Source organism: Scyliorhinus torazame, chromosome 11 (genome assembly GCF_047496885.1).
Source record: "Scyliorhinus torazame isolate Kashiwa2021f chromosome 11, sScyTor2.1, whole genome shotgun sequence".
Lineage (NCBI taxonomy): Eukaryota > Metazoa > Chordata > Chondrichthyes > Carcharhiniformes > Scyliorhinidae > Scyliorhinus > Scyliorhinus torazame.
The window spans coordinates 26,208,963-26,228,712 of NC_092717.1; the positions used below are offsets into that span (position 1 = coordinate 26,208,963).

Here is a 19,750-nt window from a genome sequence, read left to right on the forward strand (position 1 = left end):
CATGAACTGTAACATACATTTTGACTGCATAGTAGTTCCAGCTATTAATTAACACCGGTTTCAAACTACAATGCCATTAAATGTATCTATACAAGTGTACAACTTCTCTCTTAGGTGATTGACTTGATTTATGACACTTCTGTTGTCTAAACAACCATGCCTAAACAACCATGCCATCAACTACAACTGCTATATTAATCAAGCAATTTACCAAACTTTGCCCTAGAATGGTAGACAGTACTTTGTGACCAATTGCTGTATATAGTGCTGGCTATGGAAAACACATAGGAAGTAGCAGCATGCATACTACCTTCTTGCTAGTTTTAATTAATTAAGGAACGAACAAATGAGAAAAGAAAACATAACTACATTCAGTTTAGAACATGTCAGGATTTTATGTTGCAATATAATATTGGAACATAAACAATTTTGCTTTTTAAAATATCTTCCCATAGCAATTTTTGTACATAATTAAAAAAAAAATGCAAACACATATGGTAAGCCGCGGTCATATCGCACACCTTTACATCCAGTAGGTTGACTGTACCGCCTGATTTACTGAATACATACTTGAAGGGAAGCCTAATCCAGGATAAAGGGTGTACATTATTGAAAGGACCAGAGCAAAGTGCTAAAGTCCACAATAATTGCTCATCATTCTGTAGGTGATTAAAAGTTATCCATTTAGAATTATTTTAAAATGAAGTGAATTCATCTGAAATAATAGCATAAAATTGTAGCTTTAAGCACAATCAATTCAAATTTGACAGTTTAACCAAATATTGATCTTCAGGTGTCCATGATTACACACACTGTATAAAAAGCTCTGGTTAACCAAACTCTGCCAATTTGATGCAGTAACTATTGCAATTGTGTAACAAATGCATCACAAAATCCATAATCAATAACTTGTTCATGTCTCCACTTGGGATACAAATAAGACAAAATTAAACAACTGAAAATGTCAAATTGCTGGGGGCAAGGTTTGGGACCCAGCCACATTCTGTTGACCTGAACATTTAAGAGGACTGAATATAGGTGTACTGGCAACAGTTCAGCATAGTACAAGACCACTGCAGCACCAGGCTAGAAGTCTTATCTCATACAGGTAATACATGATATTCAATTAAATTTTTATTCCTTTTCATCTAAATTTACTTAAAGAAATAGGTACCTTAAAGAAATAGGTACCTTTTTAAAGAATTAAATTACATCCTTATAAAGAATAATGTAATCAGTTGTCATTAGAGTTAAGTTTAACCCCACATTAACTGTATCAAGACCTACCTTTTTCATGGAAAGGTATGAAATGCAAGCAGGCCTCCTTTCAGAATTATATTTAATTTTTGGTCCCTAAAATGAGTTGGAGTAACTGAATATCAGTAATGAATATGAAGCTGTATAGTCATTAAAGCCTTAAGCAACCTAATGATCCACTGTCACTTTGTTCCCCAAGCAGTTTAAGATTTGTGCAAATAATGCAATTTATTCTCTATTACACAGAGCACAAGTAACCAGTTTGAATTTGAAGGTATTTTGTTTAAAAATATGTAAAGCCTCTTTCTCCCTCCATAATGGCCAATAATCCACACAATGATCAAGTTAATACATTCAAAGACAAAGTCTGTTTCATGTGAATGTATCACACAGCAACTTTCAAAATCATATTTGCAATGAAACCACTTTATAGTGCCCAATGGTAATGTATTTTGAATAACAGAAAAAGGGAGGGAGAATTAAGTATTTGATAGATTTTAGAATGATAGCTTAAGTGTGTTACGTGCAATGATGTACTATTCCAAATGATGTAAACATATGCATATATATATATATATGATAACTACACATTTCATATGTGGACAGCTGCTCCTGCGCTGTGTACTGTTTGAGCAAGTATCTGTGACTAAACATCAATTTTTGAGGGTGTCCACTCTCAGGCACTGTTGCCTCAGCGAAGAGGTAACTTCGCATCATCCATCTCTCTGGTGCAGGAGGCAGTGACATGCCCTAATGTCCTGGAACACAATCAGCTATATCTAAAATCATACAGGTTCTTCAGGGACTTGCAAATCCTTTTGTTACAAATGAAACTAACACAATTGCATTGATAATTGAGATGGAACGTAACCTATTTACTTAGGCTGATAACATTTAAAAAGTGAATGGATGAGAAGGAAGTGGAAATTTTTCATCCCAAACAACCTAACTCGGGGAATTCAAGCACTACTCTAAAATCCTAACACCAGACTTTAAAGACTGCAAATGTATTTCTAATTTTCATTGATTCTCAATGGATCCACTGAAAGGCTCACTTGGAACAATGTAGTCTGTTAAACCATTATCTGTAACAGACAAATCCTTGTGCGGAATTCTGAACATGTGTCTCCTCAGAATGAGGTAAAAGAAACTTTAACAAGTTCCCAATCATTCACTCTCAAGTAACTTAAGTCTGATCACTTACAATTAAAACCACATATAATCCCATGAGTACACTAAGAACAGTATGCACAGCATCCATGTTAAAAGCAGAAGGACAAAGAGGATCAGTGCAAACTGAAACCTGAACCTATCCTCAGCAAAACCACTAATTTTACTTTATGCAAAATACTGAGATGATGTCAAGAACAAAAGTCAAGCTTATATAGTTAAATTACTAAATGAGGCTGCCTATAATTTGACAAGCAGGCAGATGTATTCCCATCAACAGCATAGGTAAGATTAGTAAGTGCTAGATGCCATGGATGGCTGCAGTACACCAAATAAGGCGTGCCTGGTTCCAAGGCTATTATAATACTGGCAAAGGCAAGTAACACAGTATTTACAATACAGTCACCTCGCGAGGTGGATCTTAAATGATTTTCTTGATCATCTATGTACAAAATATGCACATGAGTAAGGAAGTTGCAGCCACTTTACATCAAATGGAAGCATCCACAACTGTGAATGTGTAACGCTGGAGTTCATAGGTTGTTAATCGGACAAAATGTGCACAAACGACACTGGAAAGACACCGCTTCTGTCAGGATGACCATCAACATAGCCAATCTGTCAAAATTAAGAAGAACATAGATTTAATATCTCAAGAAGCAGATATATTCCCCTCTACTTAAGATGCAAACAAAAATTACATTTTTATTTAATCTTGATGTGCTGGAGCCGTAGAGGTGGAATTTCAAGTAAGGTCCTCCAGTGAGCAAATCGTAGCTGGTAAGTAAATGGGTTGTCAATCATTCCCCCATTCTGTATCAAGCACTCTTGCTCCAATCCATTGTGTGGACAATGGAAGGCATGGCATCATGTGACTAAATCTAGAGACTGTTACATCTAATAAGTCGCCAAGCCCAATTCCTAATCCAAACACACCCGTAAAGAAACTTGACCTCCTGCTAAGAAGAAACCACAAGCGACCTGCTGCAAGCCCATTTCTTCGAAGGAATCAAACAATAATCCCAGATATCCGACTATAGGTAGACCTAAACTACCCTCTGAGTGAAAACACCACCTTCGTCAGGCCCATGGCAACTCTCCGGTTCTCTCTAGCTTTGATGAAGAGTCATCCAGATCTTCCACAAATGCATTGACAAAGGGGAAACTACTGTTTTTGCCCAGTTCTACTTTAATAAATCCACCAATTTGAAATGGCATAGAAGTATTTGCATTTCACTACAGACTTTTAGCACTGCTATAATTACATGATTCCTTGCCACAAGAAATTTCACACCTTTTTGACTTTGGCCACTTCAACCACTGCTGTTTACTACTATAGGTTCCTGGCATTGGTCATGAGCCTTTTTAGGTTGATGCACTGCAATGCCAAGGTTTGTTTTTCTGGTCTTTTTCATTATTTTAATTACTTTTCATATGTTCAACATTGACCTGACATGACTAAAAACACAATTTTCCCAAGTTAAATCTAACTTGCCAATCGTGGACCCAATCCTCCAGCACGTCTAGATCTGGTTTAATATTCAAACATCATCTCTTGTCCTAACTCTTGTACATGTCTTATTATTGTCCACAAATTTGAAGATTTTTCTTTCAATGTTAAATGAAAATTAGTTAGCTGATAACCCCAGGATGCAAATGCACATCTAGAGGCTGTTGAGAGAATTGGTAACAGATCCCCAAATGCTTTTAGTTGATCGGGATGTATAGTACGAGACCAAGTAGAGAAAAAGGGATGTATAGTATGAGACCAAGTAGAGAAAAAAGGAGCACAAGGTCACAAATTAAATTGTGCACCCCTTAATGACTCGTCTAATGGAGCCAGTGGTAGGTGGCAGGGAGCTGGTCAACCTTAGCTGGCATGTGAACAGGGAAGAAACATTGTTTTCCTCCACGATAAACTGCATGTTCTTTCTTTAAAAGGTACAGCGGCTCATTACAAAGTTACACAAAATAACATTTATATTTGAATTCGTTTTATTAATTTGTCTGCTGTGCTTAAGATTCAGAATTATGAATAGCTATTGCCTGCTGAAAGAGTTTGCATCTATTCATAGAATCCCTACAGTGCGAAGCAGGCCATTCGGTCCATCAAATCTGTTCCTGGCCATTTTGAAGGCCACTCGCAGCCGGCATTATTAAAAGCCGGCTGCTGCGGCTCTTGCGCGTGGATTTGCGCGATCGGGAGCGCCGTGATGGACGGCACCGCGACCCTCCCAACACCCACCCGCGGGTCGCACCCGAGTTTGACAATGCCAGAGTTAGAGTACATGCTGGATTATGTACAGGCAAAGTCAAGCGAAGGACTATGGCAGTGTTTTGCAAACTATTTTCCAATGTGGTCTGGTTTTAACTCCCCACCACCAACTCAAGGACACTTAGTGTTGGGCAACAAAGTCTGGCATTCCACCAATGCCCACATTCCTTGAAAAAATATATACATATAAAACAAAGTTAAGCCCTGTACGTACATAAATGCGCGAACTGAATCAACTGCTGTACTTTTCTCACTGGGAAAAGTGACTTTCACCAGTCACTTTGTAACTGCACTGAAACCAAGATGAAAGATCTTTCTGGGCATTATCAGAGGCTTTAATATATAACCACTCACAGTTAAAAATACAATGTCCTTTTTTCACGTGTTTTAAGCTGTCTAATTTTAACAAGTGGTCCAGTATCAACAAAGTAATGCAAAATTAATTTTTTGGACCTTTTCAGGCACCCCTCCTGTAGGGGTGGAATGATTGGCTCTGCTTTACAACAGGCCGTTGTGGCGATCATAATAACATAGCCCCTCCCTCACACTCATTGGTGCAAATGAGTGAAACATCATCAGATTGCCACCTCCCATTAGTTAGTCGGAATGTTACTCATAGAACAAGGTTCAAAGTTGAGATTGAAGATGGCCTAAGCCATGATATTTTGAAATATCAGCGGACACACAAAAGCCTTGCACAATTATAGAAACAGAAAATGGTTTTAAAAAAACATGGATTAGGAGCGTCAGGGTCAGAAATATCATCACCGTCATCTCTCTATCTATGTCCCTGGGCTGAAGGAGGATGCAGCTTAAGCCGTATTAGTTGTGGTCCATCTGGGAGCTGCTGGGTTAAAGCCGTTGCTGCCATGGTAACTGGCTGGAAGGGTGGTAGAAAGGTAGGTTCCCCCCATATCTTCAGCTTACATTCTAGCCACTCGACAGCAGCTTCAAAATAGCAAAACGTATCGTGGCTCCGGCTGAGAGGGGGAAGGCAGGAGTGGGCCAGTGCTTGTTGATAATAATGATGAATTAATGGGGTATGAGGTCGGAAAAATGTTTCAATGGGCGGAATTCCATAAATAAAAGGCGGACATTTCTCACTCTTGAAATAGGGTGCTGGAGTACATTTACAGACATTTCACAAAGCATACCATTTCCCCTGGAAAAGCCTCGGCTAGATTAGAGCGTGTAATTTTGCTCACCTCGTATGATGGGTGATATTGGGATTTTTGAAAGTATTCAAGGGAGAGTCAAAAATAAACACACAGTTTTAAAGCATCAAATAGGCTCCTATCTGCATACTTGGGAGAAATGCAGACGTTGGGAGTGATTTGATCAAGGTTTTAAGAGACATGATTGTAATTGTGCAAACTAATTTTTCCAACCGAATAGGTTAGGAATAAGAGCAGAGCTTTATGTTAGAGTTAGGAGATGAATCATTTCCCAGACAGTAGTAGACCTGCGGAGCAGGTTGGCAGCTCATCAATGAAAGCTGATTCACGGAAATCCTTCAAATGAGAGAAGGTCCTGTTTCTGGCTGGGCGGACATTACCTTGTACAAGAACCTCAGAATAGATTCATAAGGATAAAAGTCAGAAACGAAAGACAGAAAATAGGGAAAATGTAAGAAGCTATTATTCAGTATGTTATAACAGGGCAATTAGAAAAATTCAAAGTAATCTGGCAGTCACAAGGGAAATCGTGTTTAACCAATTTATTAGACTGCTTTGAAGAAGTAATATGTTCTGTGGATAAGGGGGAACAGTGGATGTACTGTACTTGGATTTCCAGAAGGCACTTGATAAGGTGCCACATCAAAGGTTTGTGCGGAAAATAAAGGTTCAAGGTGTAATACGGGGTAACAAATTGGTATTGACTAGCTAACAGGAAACAGACAGTAGGTATAAATGGGTAATTTTCCAGTTGACAAGATTTAATGATTGGCGTGCCACAGGGATCAGTTCTCAGGCTTCATCGTTTTTCAATTTATATAAATGACTTTGATGAAGGGACCAAAGGTATGGTTACGAAATTTGCTGATGATACAAAGGTAGCAAGTTGTGAAGAGATCATAAGAGGCTACAAAAAGATAAGACAGATTCAGTGAGTGGGCAAAGATCTGAAAAATGAGGTACAGTGTGGGGAAATGTGAAATTGTCCATTTTGGCAGGAAACACAAAAAAGCACATTATCTAAATGGTGAGAGGGACTGCAGAACTTGAGAGGTGTAGAGGATTTAGGTGTGTTAGTGCATGAATTGCAAAAGGTTAATGTGCAGCTACAGCAATTAATTGGGAAAGCTAATAGAATGCTATTGCTTATTGCAAGGGGAATTGAATACAAAAGGGAGGCTATGCTCCAGTTATATAGGGTATTGGTGAGACCACATCTGAAGTAGTGTGTATAGTATTGGCCTTATTTAAGGAAGGATGTAAATGCGTTGGAAGGAAGGTTTACTAGACCTAATGCCTGGAATGGGTGGGTTGTCTTATGAGAACAGGTTGGACAGGCTAGGTTTGTATCTGCTGGAACTTCGAAGAGTAAGAGGTGACCACATTGAAACATGTAAGATCCTGAGGAGTCTTGAGAGCGTGGCTGTGGAAAAGATGTTTTCTCTTGTGGAAGAATCTAGAACTAGCGGGTCACTGTTTAAACATAAGGGGTCATCCATTTAAGACAGAGATGAGGAGAATTTCTTTCTTTCCGAAGACCACGAGTCTTTGGAACTCTCTTCCTCAAAAAAGGCAGTGGTAGCAGAGTGTGAATATTTTTAAAGCAGAGGTAGATAGATTCTTGATAAGCAAAGGGGGGGGTAGGTGGGAATGTGTAGTTGAGGTTACAATTCAATCAGCCATGATCCTATTGAACGGAAGAACAAAATGAGGGGCAGAGTGGCCTACTCCTAATTTGGAGAAGAACAAAGCAAAATGCAATCAAATGGAAGGAAGTGTATTTTGTTATTCTTTTTTTTTTATTAAATAATTTTTATTAAAGGTTTTCATAAAATATCAATAACAAAATGAGAAAGAAAAAAGAACCCAACAGGGTTAAGTACAAAACACAATCTAAAAAAGCAACCCCCCAAACCCCCCCCCCCCGTACCTAAATAATAAATTAACATTAACACCCCGACTTAAGACAACAGGTGTATACACCCCCTCAGACCCTTCCAGCGTAAATAACATAAACAAAAATAAAGTTACTCCCCCCCCCGGGCTGCTGCTGCCATTGACCAATGTCTATCGTTCTGCCAGAAAGTCTAAGAACGGTTGCCACCGCCTAAAGATCCCTTGTTCCGACCCTCTCAAGGCGAATTTCACCCTCTCCAATTTAATGAACCCTGCCATATCGCTGATCCAGGATTCCACGCTTGGGGGCCTCGTATCTTTCCACTGAAGGAGAATCCTTCGCCGGGCTACCAGGGACGCAAAGGCCAGAATTCCGGCCTCTTTCACCTCCTGCACTCCCGGCTCCTCTGCCACCCCAAATATTGCGAGCCACCAGCCCGGTTTGACCCTGGATCCTACCACCCTCGACACCGTCCTCGCTACGCCCTTCCAAGATTCCTCCAGCGCTGGGCATGCCCAGAACATATGGGTGTGATTTGCTGGGCTCCCTGAGCACCTAACACACCTGTCCTCACCCCCAAAGAACCAGCTCATCCTTGTCCCGGTCATGTGTGCCCTGTGCAGCACCTTAAACTGTATGAGGCTGAGACTCGCGCATGAAGAGGAAGAGTTCACCCTCCCTAGGGCATCTGCCCACGTCCCCTCTTCGATCTCCTCTCCCAACTCCTCCTCCCACTTACCTTTCAACTCCACCACCGAGGCCTCCTCCTCCTGCATCACCTGGTACGTTTCCGAGATCTTCCCCACCTCCACCCACCCCCCCCGAGAGCACCCTGTCCTGTACTGTGTGTGGCAGTAGCCGTGGGAATTCCACCACCTGCCGTCTGGCAAACGCCCTTACCTGTAAGTACCTGAAGGTGTTCCCCGGGGGGAGCCCGTACTTCTCCTCCAGCTCACCCAAGCTCGCAAACTTCCTGTCCACAAACAGGTCCCCCAACTTATGTATCCCTGCCCTGTGCCACCCCGAAAACCCTCCACCTGTTCTTCCTGGGGCGAACCGGTGGTTCCCCCGTAATGGGGTCCACGCCGAGGCCCTAACTCCCCCCCCCCCCCCCCCCCCCCATGCCGCCTCCACTGCCCCCAAATTTTGAGGGCCGCCACCACAACCGGGCTCGTGGTATACCTCCTTGGAGGGAGCAGCAGCGGCGCCGTTGCCAGCGCCCCCAGACTCGTACCCACACAGGACGCCGTCTCCAGCCTCTTCCATGCAGCCCCCTCCCCCTCCATCACCCACTTGTGCATTATTGTCGCATTGGCGGCCCAGTAGTACCCACAGAGGTTGGGCAGCGCCAGCCCCCCATCTCTACTCCGCTCCAGGAACACCCGTCTCACCCTCGGAGTCCCTCGCGCCCACACAAACCGCATTATACTCCTGTTAACCCGCCTGAAAAAAGCCTTCGGGATAAACACGGGGAGGCACTAGAACAGGGACAAAAACCTTGGGAGCACCGTCATTTTGATTGACTGCACGTATTTTGTTATTCTTTCATGGGATATGGACATCATTGGCAAGGCCATCATTTGTTGCCCATCCCTAATAACCCATGAGAAAGTGGTGGTGAGCCATCTTGCACGTAACCCCAGAGTGCTGGGAGGGAGATCTACGTTTTTGTATCCAATGACAGTGAAAGGAAGGGGATAAAGCTCCAAGTCAGTATCGTGTGTTGGTGGAAGGGAACTTTCAGGTGGTGTGCTCTTGCAGCCAGTATTTATATGATTGGCCCAATTTAGTTCATGGTTAATGGCAAGTCCCAGGATGTTGACTGTGGGTGATTTGGCAATGGTAATGCCATTGAAGAAAAGGAGGTTGGATAAGATTCTCTCTGGGTGGAGATGGTCATTGTTTGCCACTTGTGTGGAACAAATGCGACTATAGGCGCCCAGTCAGAGAGAGATAGAAGAGCAAAAATGTGGGCAAAAGCCCGAGGTACAGAAATATTAGGGCAGCAAAAAAGTAGGGCTTTTGAACTACTCCGACATTACTTGCAATAGAATTTGTGTGAATGGCACAAAGGGAGCAGAATTCTTAAAATGCATTCAGAACATTTTATCTACCCTGTAGTAAGCCCAACAAGACAGAGTTATTTTGGACTAAGTTTGAGGGAATTAAACTGGGTATGTGGGATGCGTTATCAGTGGGGAGCACTTCTGTGGAAGTGATTCGAATTCAATTAGATTTAGGGTAATCATGCAAAAGTACAAAGATAGATCAAGAATAAAGTTCTCAATTTGAGAAAAGCTAATTTTATTAAGCTAAGTTGTGATTTAGCAAAGTGGACTGGCAACAGGTACTTGAAGTAAATCAGTGCCAGATCAGTGGGAGACATTCAAAGAACAGATAGTGAACGTTCAGAGATGTTCCCTTAAAGAAAAGAGGGTAGGACTAATAAATGTAGAGCACCCCTGCATGTCAAGAGCTTAAAGTAGATTGTAAAGAATAAAAGGAAAGAGTAAGACAGATACAAGGGCTCAATACGACAAAAAACTGAGAAATGTTTAAAAATATAGAGGCAAAATTAAAAAGGAAATTAGGAAAGCAAAGGGAGAACATGCAAAGTATTGGCAAGTAAAATCAAGGAAAACACAAAGATTTTTCAATAAACAAATAAAGAGCAAGGGATAACTAAAGAAAGAGTGAAGTTTATAAGGAAGGAAGCAAAGAAAGTAGGTAATGTTCTTAATAAATACTTTGTGTCTGTTTCACACAAGAGCGGGAGGATACAGACATTGCACTCGGGAAGAGGAGTGTGAAATATTAGATGAAATTGATATAGACACAGTCAGAGTTCAAATATTTGGAGGTTTAAAATCTTTGAAAGTGAATAAATTTCCGGCTCCAAACAAAGGGTGCAATCTACGGGCCTCGAGGCGGCAGGCGCAAAAACGAGCAGGCTGATTAGATCGGGGGTGAGGCCGAAATCGGGAACCACGCCAGGCACCAATCGGTTTCCGATCTAACCGGTCTGCTCACATTGGCAAGATCTGGATCCCGCTGGGTGCGGCAAGAAACCAATAATCACCAATTAAGTCCAATCTCCATACTATTAACGGAAGGACCCCCATCGAACGGCCTCACGTGATCTAACTGCTTCCCCAGCAAGCAGTCACACGGACACCATTCAGTACATCAATTTAAAAACGTGAAACCAGCGCAATGGCTGCTGTGGGGATCTGGGGAAGTGAGTAGCCATCTTCAAAATCTGGCAGTCAGCCCGGTGGGAGGCATGATCAGGGACGTGGACCACCATCGGTCACCCTGGGGCTGAGAGGATGGTGGTCTAGTGCCCGCAAGCCCAGCATTCCACCCCCCCCCCCCCGGATCGTGTATACCCATAACGGGGGCAGCTCCAGCTGTTGCCAGTCTGTCAGACTGGACACCCCCGTCACTGAGCCCCGTCCGTGGTAATATGATGAATGTTATTTTAACTCCCACTGACCATGGTGGCCACTGGCCACACAGCTGAAGGCTAACACTTAAAAAATATATATATATTTTTTTTTAAGAGTATCCAATTACTATTTTTTAAAATTAAGGGACAATTTAGCATGGCCAATCCACCGACCCTGCACATCTTTTGGGTTGTGGAGGTGAGACCCACGCAGAAACGGGGAGAATGTGCAAACTCCACGGACAGTGACCCAAGGACAGGATTGAACCTGGGACCTCAGCGCCGTGAGGCAGCAGTGCTAACCACTGCATCACCGTTCCGTCCGACTGAAGGCTAACAACAGGGAACTGGCAATTCTAGTAATGTGAGCACTTCACAGCTACGAAGTGGATTCCCGTGAGTGCACATATCATGACACAGGCAGTTATTTATTTTTTAAAAAAAAATTAATTTAGAGTACCCAAATACATTTTTTCCAATTAAGGGGCAATTTAGCATGGCCAATTCACCTACCCTGCACATCTTTTGGATTGTGGGGGCGAAACCCACGCAAACACGGGGAGAATGTGACACAGGCAGTTATCCCAGTAAACTGTGAGGCTGAACTCCGGAGGCACCAACACCACAGAGGCAGTAGCCTACATTCCAAAACCCAAGCGCTGGACCACAGCGGGTGTCTGGGGTACAGGGTCTGGGATCCATTGCCCAGGGGTCCCTGTTGCAGCTGGCGGTGTGTATGCAGGGCATGTTGGATGGCACCATGAGGGATGGGAGGGTGGGGGAGGCCAGGCGGACCCCCGGCTCCGGGATGGAAGCTATGGCGGATTGTCAGTCTCTCACCCTCTCCAATTCCTTACAGATGTAACATTGTGGATGATATTGCAGATCCCGCGGAAGCTGCCCTCAAGATGCTGCTGGCAAGCCATGCGCCAGAGAAGGCGGTAGCAGCAGCATTGACAGAGCCCCAAGGTTGCGGCCCATGTGCAAGGCCCCTGCCCCACATCCCAAGGACCCGGCCGCCCATCAGATCAGGGAGGGATCCAGAGGGGAAGTCCTGCGATGGCCCAAGATGTATAGACATCGCTGGGCTTTCGAACTGATGTCAGACAGCATGTGCCGAGGAGGCTCCATTTTAAAAGGGGATGGTGCGGCACCTGTGCCATGTCCTTGCGTACTTAGCACTATGTGGAGAAGGATACCTGCTCCTGGTGCCCGTCAAGGTCACTGCAGCCCTGCATTTCTATGCCTCGGGATCATTCCAGGGCTTGACTGGCATCTCCCAGCCAATGGTCCACAAGTGTCAATACCCAGTTTGCCTGAGCAGTTGACTATACAAACTTAGATAATAAATTTTGCCCGACAGCCTTGACGCATCGATGGTGGCATCCTCGGAGCTCTACTCCAAGATGTTCTCTTGGGATGCACCCCGGATGCGCTGGCACCGGCAACGGGAGATCCTGCGGGAGAATGGACATGTAGTCAGTGAGAGGGAAGGATCATCATGCTGGCATGAACAACTTGTGTGACACATTATCTGGGTGGGGCCAAGGGATCCTCACCTCTGTGGTGCAGGCCAAGGTAGATATCGGTGGTGGATCTGTCCTCGGCCACTCCCGCGATCTCCAGGGCTTGTTCCTCGTAGGAGGTAGGATCCTGAGGTCCAGCAACCCACCACCCATCTTGGCCATTTCCTGCTGATTGTGCACCAACTTCTCCTGCAGGGACACAGGGGGGTGGGGGGTGGCATGGCAGGGGACAGGTGTGGGCACCACTGCCAGGCATGGGCGGGGTGAGCTGGTGGGTTCCAGGGTGTGCTGGAGCATGGGTGCGGTAGTGTGCTGGAACACGAGTGTGGTAGTGTGCTGGGGCACGTCGCGATGTTGTGCTGGAGGCAGAGGTGCCAGGCACAGGGTCATTGGGGGTGGGTGCCCAGGGATGGCAGGTGGGACCGGAGCCAAAAGGGCTGATGCCAACTCACCCATGCAGCCCCGTGGACGTCACTGATCTTCTTGCGGCACTGGGGGTGGTCTTCCTGGGCACACTCCCTGCTTCCGAGGCGGCACTGGCTGCCTTGTGGCTGACCCTACGACACCCTCGGGAGAACGGGGTATCCCTCCTGGACTTGACCGCATCCAGGGGCCTGGCCAGTTCGACACCCCCGAATCGCGGAGCTGGTCTGTGCGGTGGCATAGCTGCATGCTGTCTGGGGTTTGCTCTGCACATCAGTTGAAGTGCTGCTTCCCCTCGTTAGCAAGAAGCTGTCGGGCGTCTTCCCGGCGAATCAGCTGGTGGGACCTTAATTTGTGGCGCAAAACCCGTGGGGCTTCATTAAGTGGCCTAATTAACGTTAGATACAGGTGACGGCCTCGCTGGGTTGCGAAACACCCAGAGATTCCCACTCGCTACCACACTTAGAAGGAATTTGGTTAGATCACTCCAGAAATGGATCCTAAGTTGTTAAAGTAAGCAAGGGAAAGAATCACAAAGGCTCTGATCATTTTCCAATCCTCTCTAGCTACAGGCGTGCTGCCAGAGGACTGACAACAGCTAACATTGCTTAAAAGGGAGAAATTGATCTAAGTAATTAAAGGCCAGTCAATCCTAACCCTGGGTGGTAGGAAATATTGGAAATAAATACGGAGGGACAGCATAAATCTTTATGTCCTTGCGAATCATATATCTCGGACTTTGGATAGGGGCTTTAAGCTTAAAAGTGGGGGTTAGGTGAAGGGAGATTTAGAAATCCAAGAAGAAAAATCGAAGCAATAGAGCAGTCAAGTGTACAATTTCAGTAAAGACAAGCATAGTGGGACAGGAAGGGACAGACCATTTAACGGCTATCGTGCATTAACAGATAAATTCCATGCAAAGAATAATAGCAAAAATTGAAATTGAAGGCCTTTTATCAGAATGCATGAAGCACTCACAGTATAGGCAAACTAGCGGCACACATAGTACAGATGGTTTGGATCTAATTGCCATTACAGGAACGTGGTTTCAAGGTCACAAAAGATTGGGAAATAAATATTCCAAGGTACACAACATTTCAAAACGTTAAGCAGAATGGAAAAGGGGGAGGTGTAAGCCTTATAGTAAATGATAACGAGGACAGCAGTAAGCTAAGAATTTGGCTCGAAAATTAGGAAGTAGAATCAGCATAGGTAGAGGTGAGAAATAACAAGGTCAGAAACTGCAGATAGAAATAGTTTATAGGCCAGGACCAATATGTTCCATTGTTAGACAGATTGGCTGAATGGCCTACTCCTGCTCCTATTTCTAGTTGAGGGTTAACAATGTCATGTACTCGCAGAAACTGCAGATGGAGTTTGGTCTGATATCAACAGGGAAGGCGGTGGGACAGTTGAAGAAGGCAAGAGGGGCAATATATGAATATGGTGAGAAAGCCAGTAGGATGCTAGCATATCAGCTCAGGAAAAGGGAGGCGGCCAGGGCAATAGGAAGAGTGAAGGACAGAGGGGGAACACGGTCTTGGACCCAGCAGGAGTGAACGAGGTGTTCAAGGAGTTTTACAGTCAACTGTATGAGTCGGAGCCCCCAGCTGGGGTGGAGGGAATGGGCCGGTTTTTGGAAGGGTTGAAGTTTCCGAAGGTGGAGGAAGCATTGGTGGAGAGGTTGGGAGCCCCGATCGGGATTGTAGAAGTAGTAGAGGGATTGGAGGCCATGCAGTCGGGTAAGGCCCTGAGACCGGATGGCTGGAGGGGGCATTTACTGAGACAAGGGAGTGGGGTGTTCTTCCCCAACAATGTCACAGGCTTCAATCTCATTTATCCTGAACCGGGAGAAGGACCCAGAGCAATGCCAGTGATACAGACTAATCTCCCTACCGAATGTCAATGCCAAATTGCCTACCAAAATTCTGGCCTTGAGGATCGAGGATTGTGTTCCGGAGATGACAGGGGAAAATCAGACGGGGTTTGTCAAAGGCAGGCAGCTAACGGCCAATGTTAGCAAGCTCCTGAATGTAATCATGATGCCCTCCGAGGAGGGGGAGGAGGAGTTGGTGGTCGCTATAGACGCGGAGAAGGCCTTTGACCGGGTGGAATGGAATTATGTGTGGGAGGTCCTGGGACGGTCTGGGTTTGGTTGCTGTACCAGGTACTGGTTGCGAGTGTACTGACTAGCCCCTCTCCCAACTGTTGTTTGCCTTGGCTATAGAGCCATTGGCGATGGCACTGACAGCTTCAAAGAACTGGAAGGGGCTAGTCTGGGGGGGGGGGGTTGGAACACAGGGGGGGGGGGGGGCGATTCTCCGAGTCCCGCGACGGGCCGGAGAATGGCTGCAATCGTGCCACGACGCCGGCGCGCGATCCTACGGGGTGCGGGGAATCGCCGCCATTTGCGGCGGCGCGCTTGGCGCAGCGCCAGGCTGCCGATTCTCCAGCCCGGATGGGCCGCGCGGATACGACAGAGTCCTGCCGGCGCCGTTCACCCCTGGTCACTGCCGGCGGGAACGCTGGGGGGGGGGGGCGGCCTGTGGGGGGGGGGGGGGGGGGGGGGGGAGAGCCTCCAATGGGGTCTGTCCTGCGATCGGGGCCCGCTGATTGGCAGGCCGGCCTCTCCCCTCCCCCGGGCCTACTTCCTGGCAAGGCCGCCCCTGAACACCAATCCCAGGTTGGGTCGGGGCCAGCGTGCGCAAGACGTTCCCCGCGCATGCGCAGGATGGTGCGGCCCAATTGCACATGCTCCCTGTGGGGGCCAGAATAGGTCGTAACCGGGCCCTGTTCGCGCTGTCGTGAAACGCGACGGCGTTCACGACAGCGCGAACACTTGGCCTCAATATCGGAGAATCGCCCCCAGGGTCTCAGTATATGCAGACGACCTACTCGTATATATTTCTGACATGTTAGGGGGGATATTATACTGATATTAGGGGTTTTTGGCTGGTTTTCGGCATACAAATTGAATATGGGTAAGAGCGAGGTTTTTGTGATCCAGGCGAGGGGGCAGGAGAGGAGGCTGGGGGAGTTGCCATTTAAAGTGGTGGGAGGGAGTTTTCACTACTTAGGTATTCAGGTGGCATGGGGATGGGAGCAGTTACATAAGTTAAATTTAGCCCGGTTAGTTGAACAAATAAAGAAGGACTTTCGGAGGTGGGACATGTTCCCGTTGTCACTGGCAGGGCGGGTGCAGACTGTAAAAATTACGGTTCTCACGAGATTTTTGTTTGTTTTCCTGTGCCTCTCTATTTTTACACCAAAGGCCATTTCTAAGCGGGTGAATATGGTGATCTCTGGGTTTGTGTGGGTGGGTAAAACCCCGCGAGTAAACAGAGTGCTTTTGGAGTGGAGCCGAGTTTTTTTTGGGGGGGGGGGGTTGGCTGGCACTGCCGAACTTCAGGAACTACTACTGGGTGGCAAATATAGCCATGATTAGGAAGTGGGTAGTGGGGGAAGAGGTCGGTGTGGGAGCGGGTGGAGGCGGCCTCATGTAAGGGCACAAGTTTGGGGACATTGGTAACGGTTTCTCTGCCGTTCTCGCCGGCCTGTTACTCCACAAGCCCAGTGGTAATAGCGGCCCTGAGAGTTTGGGGGCAGTGGCGGAAGCATATGGGTTTGGAGGGCGTGTCGGTGTGGGCTCCAATTTGTGTTAATCACCGGTTTGTGCCGGGGAGGATGGATGGGGAGGGGGGGGGGGGGGGGGGGTTTCGGATGTGGCAGAGAGCAGGGATTGAGAGGCTGGGGGAACTGTTTATTGATGGAAGCTTTCCCTGTTTAGAAGATCTGGAACTGGAGTTTGAATTGCCGGGAGGGAATTAATGGGATTTGGTAACTGCAGGCAAGGGATTTTGTGCGAAGGCAGGTTTCGATTTCTGCTTCTAGGGGATACAGGACAAGGCAGTTTCTAGAACTGGGGTGGGGGAAGGGAAGGTATCGGAAATCTATAAAGAACTTATGGAGTGGGAGGAAACCCAGATAGTGAGCTAAAGCGTAAATGGGAAGATGAGTTGGGAAAGGAGTTAGAGGCGGGTCTGTGGGAGGATGGCCTGAGCAGAGTCAACGTGACCTCATCATGTGCCATGCTCAGCCTGATACAATTCAAGGTGGTTCACCGGGCACACATGACGGTGGCCCGGAAGGCAGGTTTTTTGGGGTGTGTGAGGTGTGCAGTTGGGCCTGCAAATCATGTCCACATGTTTTGGGAAGGTCTGAAGCTCAGGGGATTCTGGCAGGGATTTGCGGATGTCATGTCCACGGTACTAAAAACGAGGGTGGCGCCGAGTCCAGAGGTGGAGATTTTTGGAGTATCGGAAGACCCGGGAGTCCAGGGGGCGAGAGGGGCTGACGTTTTGGCTTTTGCCTCCTTGGTACCCTGGAGACGGACCTTTCTAGTGTGGAGTGACTCAAAGCCCCCGATATCAGGGGTATGGGTTAGTGACATGGTTTGAGAAAATTACATTTGCCCTAAGACGATCAACGTTAGGGTTCGTTCGGCGGTGACAGCCGTTTATCGACTTCTTCAGGGAAAACTAAACTGTTCAAAGATTCAATAAGGGGGGGGGGTTAGGGAGTAAGGGGGGATGGGGTAGTTAGGCTATTTTTGTCTAGCTTAAGCGGGAACAGTGGGAGATGGAGGGGTGTGTCACGCACTGAATTATGTTTACATTTGTATATTTTGTTGTTATAAAGCCATGAATGCCTTAATAAAATGTTTGTTACAAAAAACAATGCCCTGTACAAAAAATGAGGAAGTAGCGATATTTATGTGCTGCCAGACCCTATATTGGAAGTCCTACTTAACTTTCTTCTCCTTTAAGACCCTTCTTAAAACCCACCTCTGAATAAGCCTGTGGCAACCCTCCCATTTCCTCCTTCTTTGGCTTTGTTGCATTTTATAATCTGACTATGCTTTCTGTGGAGTACCTTGGGACATTATTCCACATTAAAGACAAGATATCCCTTTTTAAAAAAGATGTGGTGACATTGGATGCGGTTCAGAGGAGGTTCACTGGATTGATTCTGGGGATGAATGGGTTGACGTACGAGGAGAGATTGAACAGTTTGGGTTTATACTCGATGGAGTTTAGAAGAACGAGAGGGAATCTGATTGAGATATATAAAATACAAAGAAGGATTGATGAAGTAAATGTAGATCAAATGTTTCCCCTGCAGGGCAATCTAGAATGAGAAGCCACATATATAGGTTGAGACGGTAGATTTAAAACTGAGATAAGGAGGAACTACTTCTCGTAGAGGGTGGTGAATTTGTAGCACTCGCTGCCCCATAGTGCGGTGGAGTTTGAATCATTAAATGGTTTCAAGGAGATGGATATAGTTCTGATACAAAACGGGTTAAAGGGTCACGGGGAATAGACAGGGAGGTGGATTTGAGACCAGAAAGAGATCAACCATAATCTGATTGAACAGTGGAGCAGGCTCGAAGGGCTGAATTGCCTACTTCTGCTCCTAATTCCCATGTAACTATGATATGAATCTTAGACTATTGTTGAATTAGACAGGTTTTGCAGTTAGAGATCATGGCACTGTGGTAATTGTAATCCGGAGGTCCAGGCTAATGCCCTGGGGACATGGGTTTAAATCCCACAATGGAATTTAAATTGTATCAGTGAAACAAAAATTTGGAATTGAAAGATAGTTTCAGTGAGGGTGCCATAAAACTATCATCGATTGTCGTAAAAACCCATTGATTCATTAATGTCCTTTAGGTCTGGTCTACATGTTACTCCAGATCCACAGCAATGTGGTTAACTCTCAACGACCGGCTGAAAGCCTAGTAAACCATAGTTATACTGAACCAAACAACTAGCACCGTGGGTGTACCTGCACCAAATGGTTCAAGGCAGCAGCTCGCTACCACCTTCTCAAAGTGACAAATGTTGGTAATGCCGGCAAAGTAAAAAAAATCTCAATTTTAATTGCATAAAATGTCGATGAAAAAAATTCCAAAGTTGAACATTCTAAAACTATTGCACTTCAGGCACTTACCCACCACTCCTGGTCCTCTTCACCCGTCACAACAATCACCTCCCCCTCAATAAAGGTAAGTTCATCTTCATTGTCTGCTTGGCAATCATATATGGTTTTTACTCTGCGTATTTTGTTCTTTGCCTTTAAAAGAAACTTTGTTTTTTAAGATTCTATACAAACAAAGCAACTGATTTTTACGTTTAAGCATGGAAACAGAAAATTTATGGCACAAGGCAACATGAATATTATAAAGGTTTTGAAGATTTTTGCAGTACCATTTATGATGTCATAAATTACACTTTATTGAAATATAACTTCCTAGTTTTACTATTTTCACATTAAATATAAAATTAATATGACTACAACAGTGTAACTTGTGTTGGTAAACATATCATATGTCAATATAATTTTATGATCTATAAATCTTTTTAGCAATGACTATCTATTCAGACATAAAATAGTGGAATTCATTTGTAGAATCTTGCAGTTAGAAGCATGAAATCTGTTTTGCCAAACGTCATTTAAATTAAACCAGTCGGTTTTACTGATTAGTTTGTGATGGACTCTCGAAGATGAAAAAAA

The 19,750-nt window shown here is 45.4% G+C and overlaps 1 protein-coding gene across 3 annotated transcripts in view; it reads right to left on the reverse strand.

Annotated features, from left to right (window-relative positions):
• Positions 1 to 375: 375 nt before the first annotated feature.
• The window catches only part of LOC140385184 (arf-GAP with SH3 domain, ANK repeat and PH domain-containing protein 1-like), a 414,311-nt gene continuing 394,936 nt past the window's right edge, over positions 376 to 19,750 (reverse strand). For all 3 annotated transcript variants that reach the window (XM_072467067.1, XM_072467065.1, XM_072467066.1), the window contains exons 29-30: positions 19,187 to 19,309; positions 376 to 3,045 (exon numbers count right to left, since the gene is read on the reverse strand). In XM_072467067.1, coding sequence (XP_072323168.1) covers positions 2,971 to 3,045; positions 19,187 to 19,309 — 198 coding nt within the window. In that variant the 3' untranslated portion in view covers positions 376 to 2,970. The remainder of the gene's footprint in view (positions 3,046 to 19,186; positions 19,310 to 19,750) is intronic.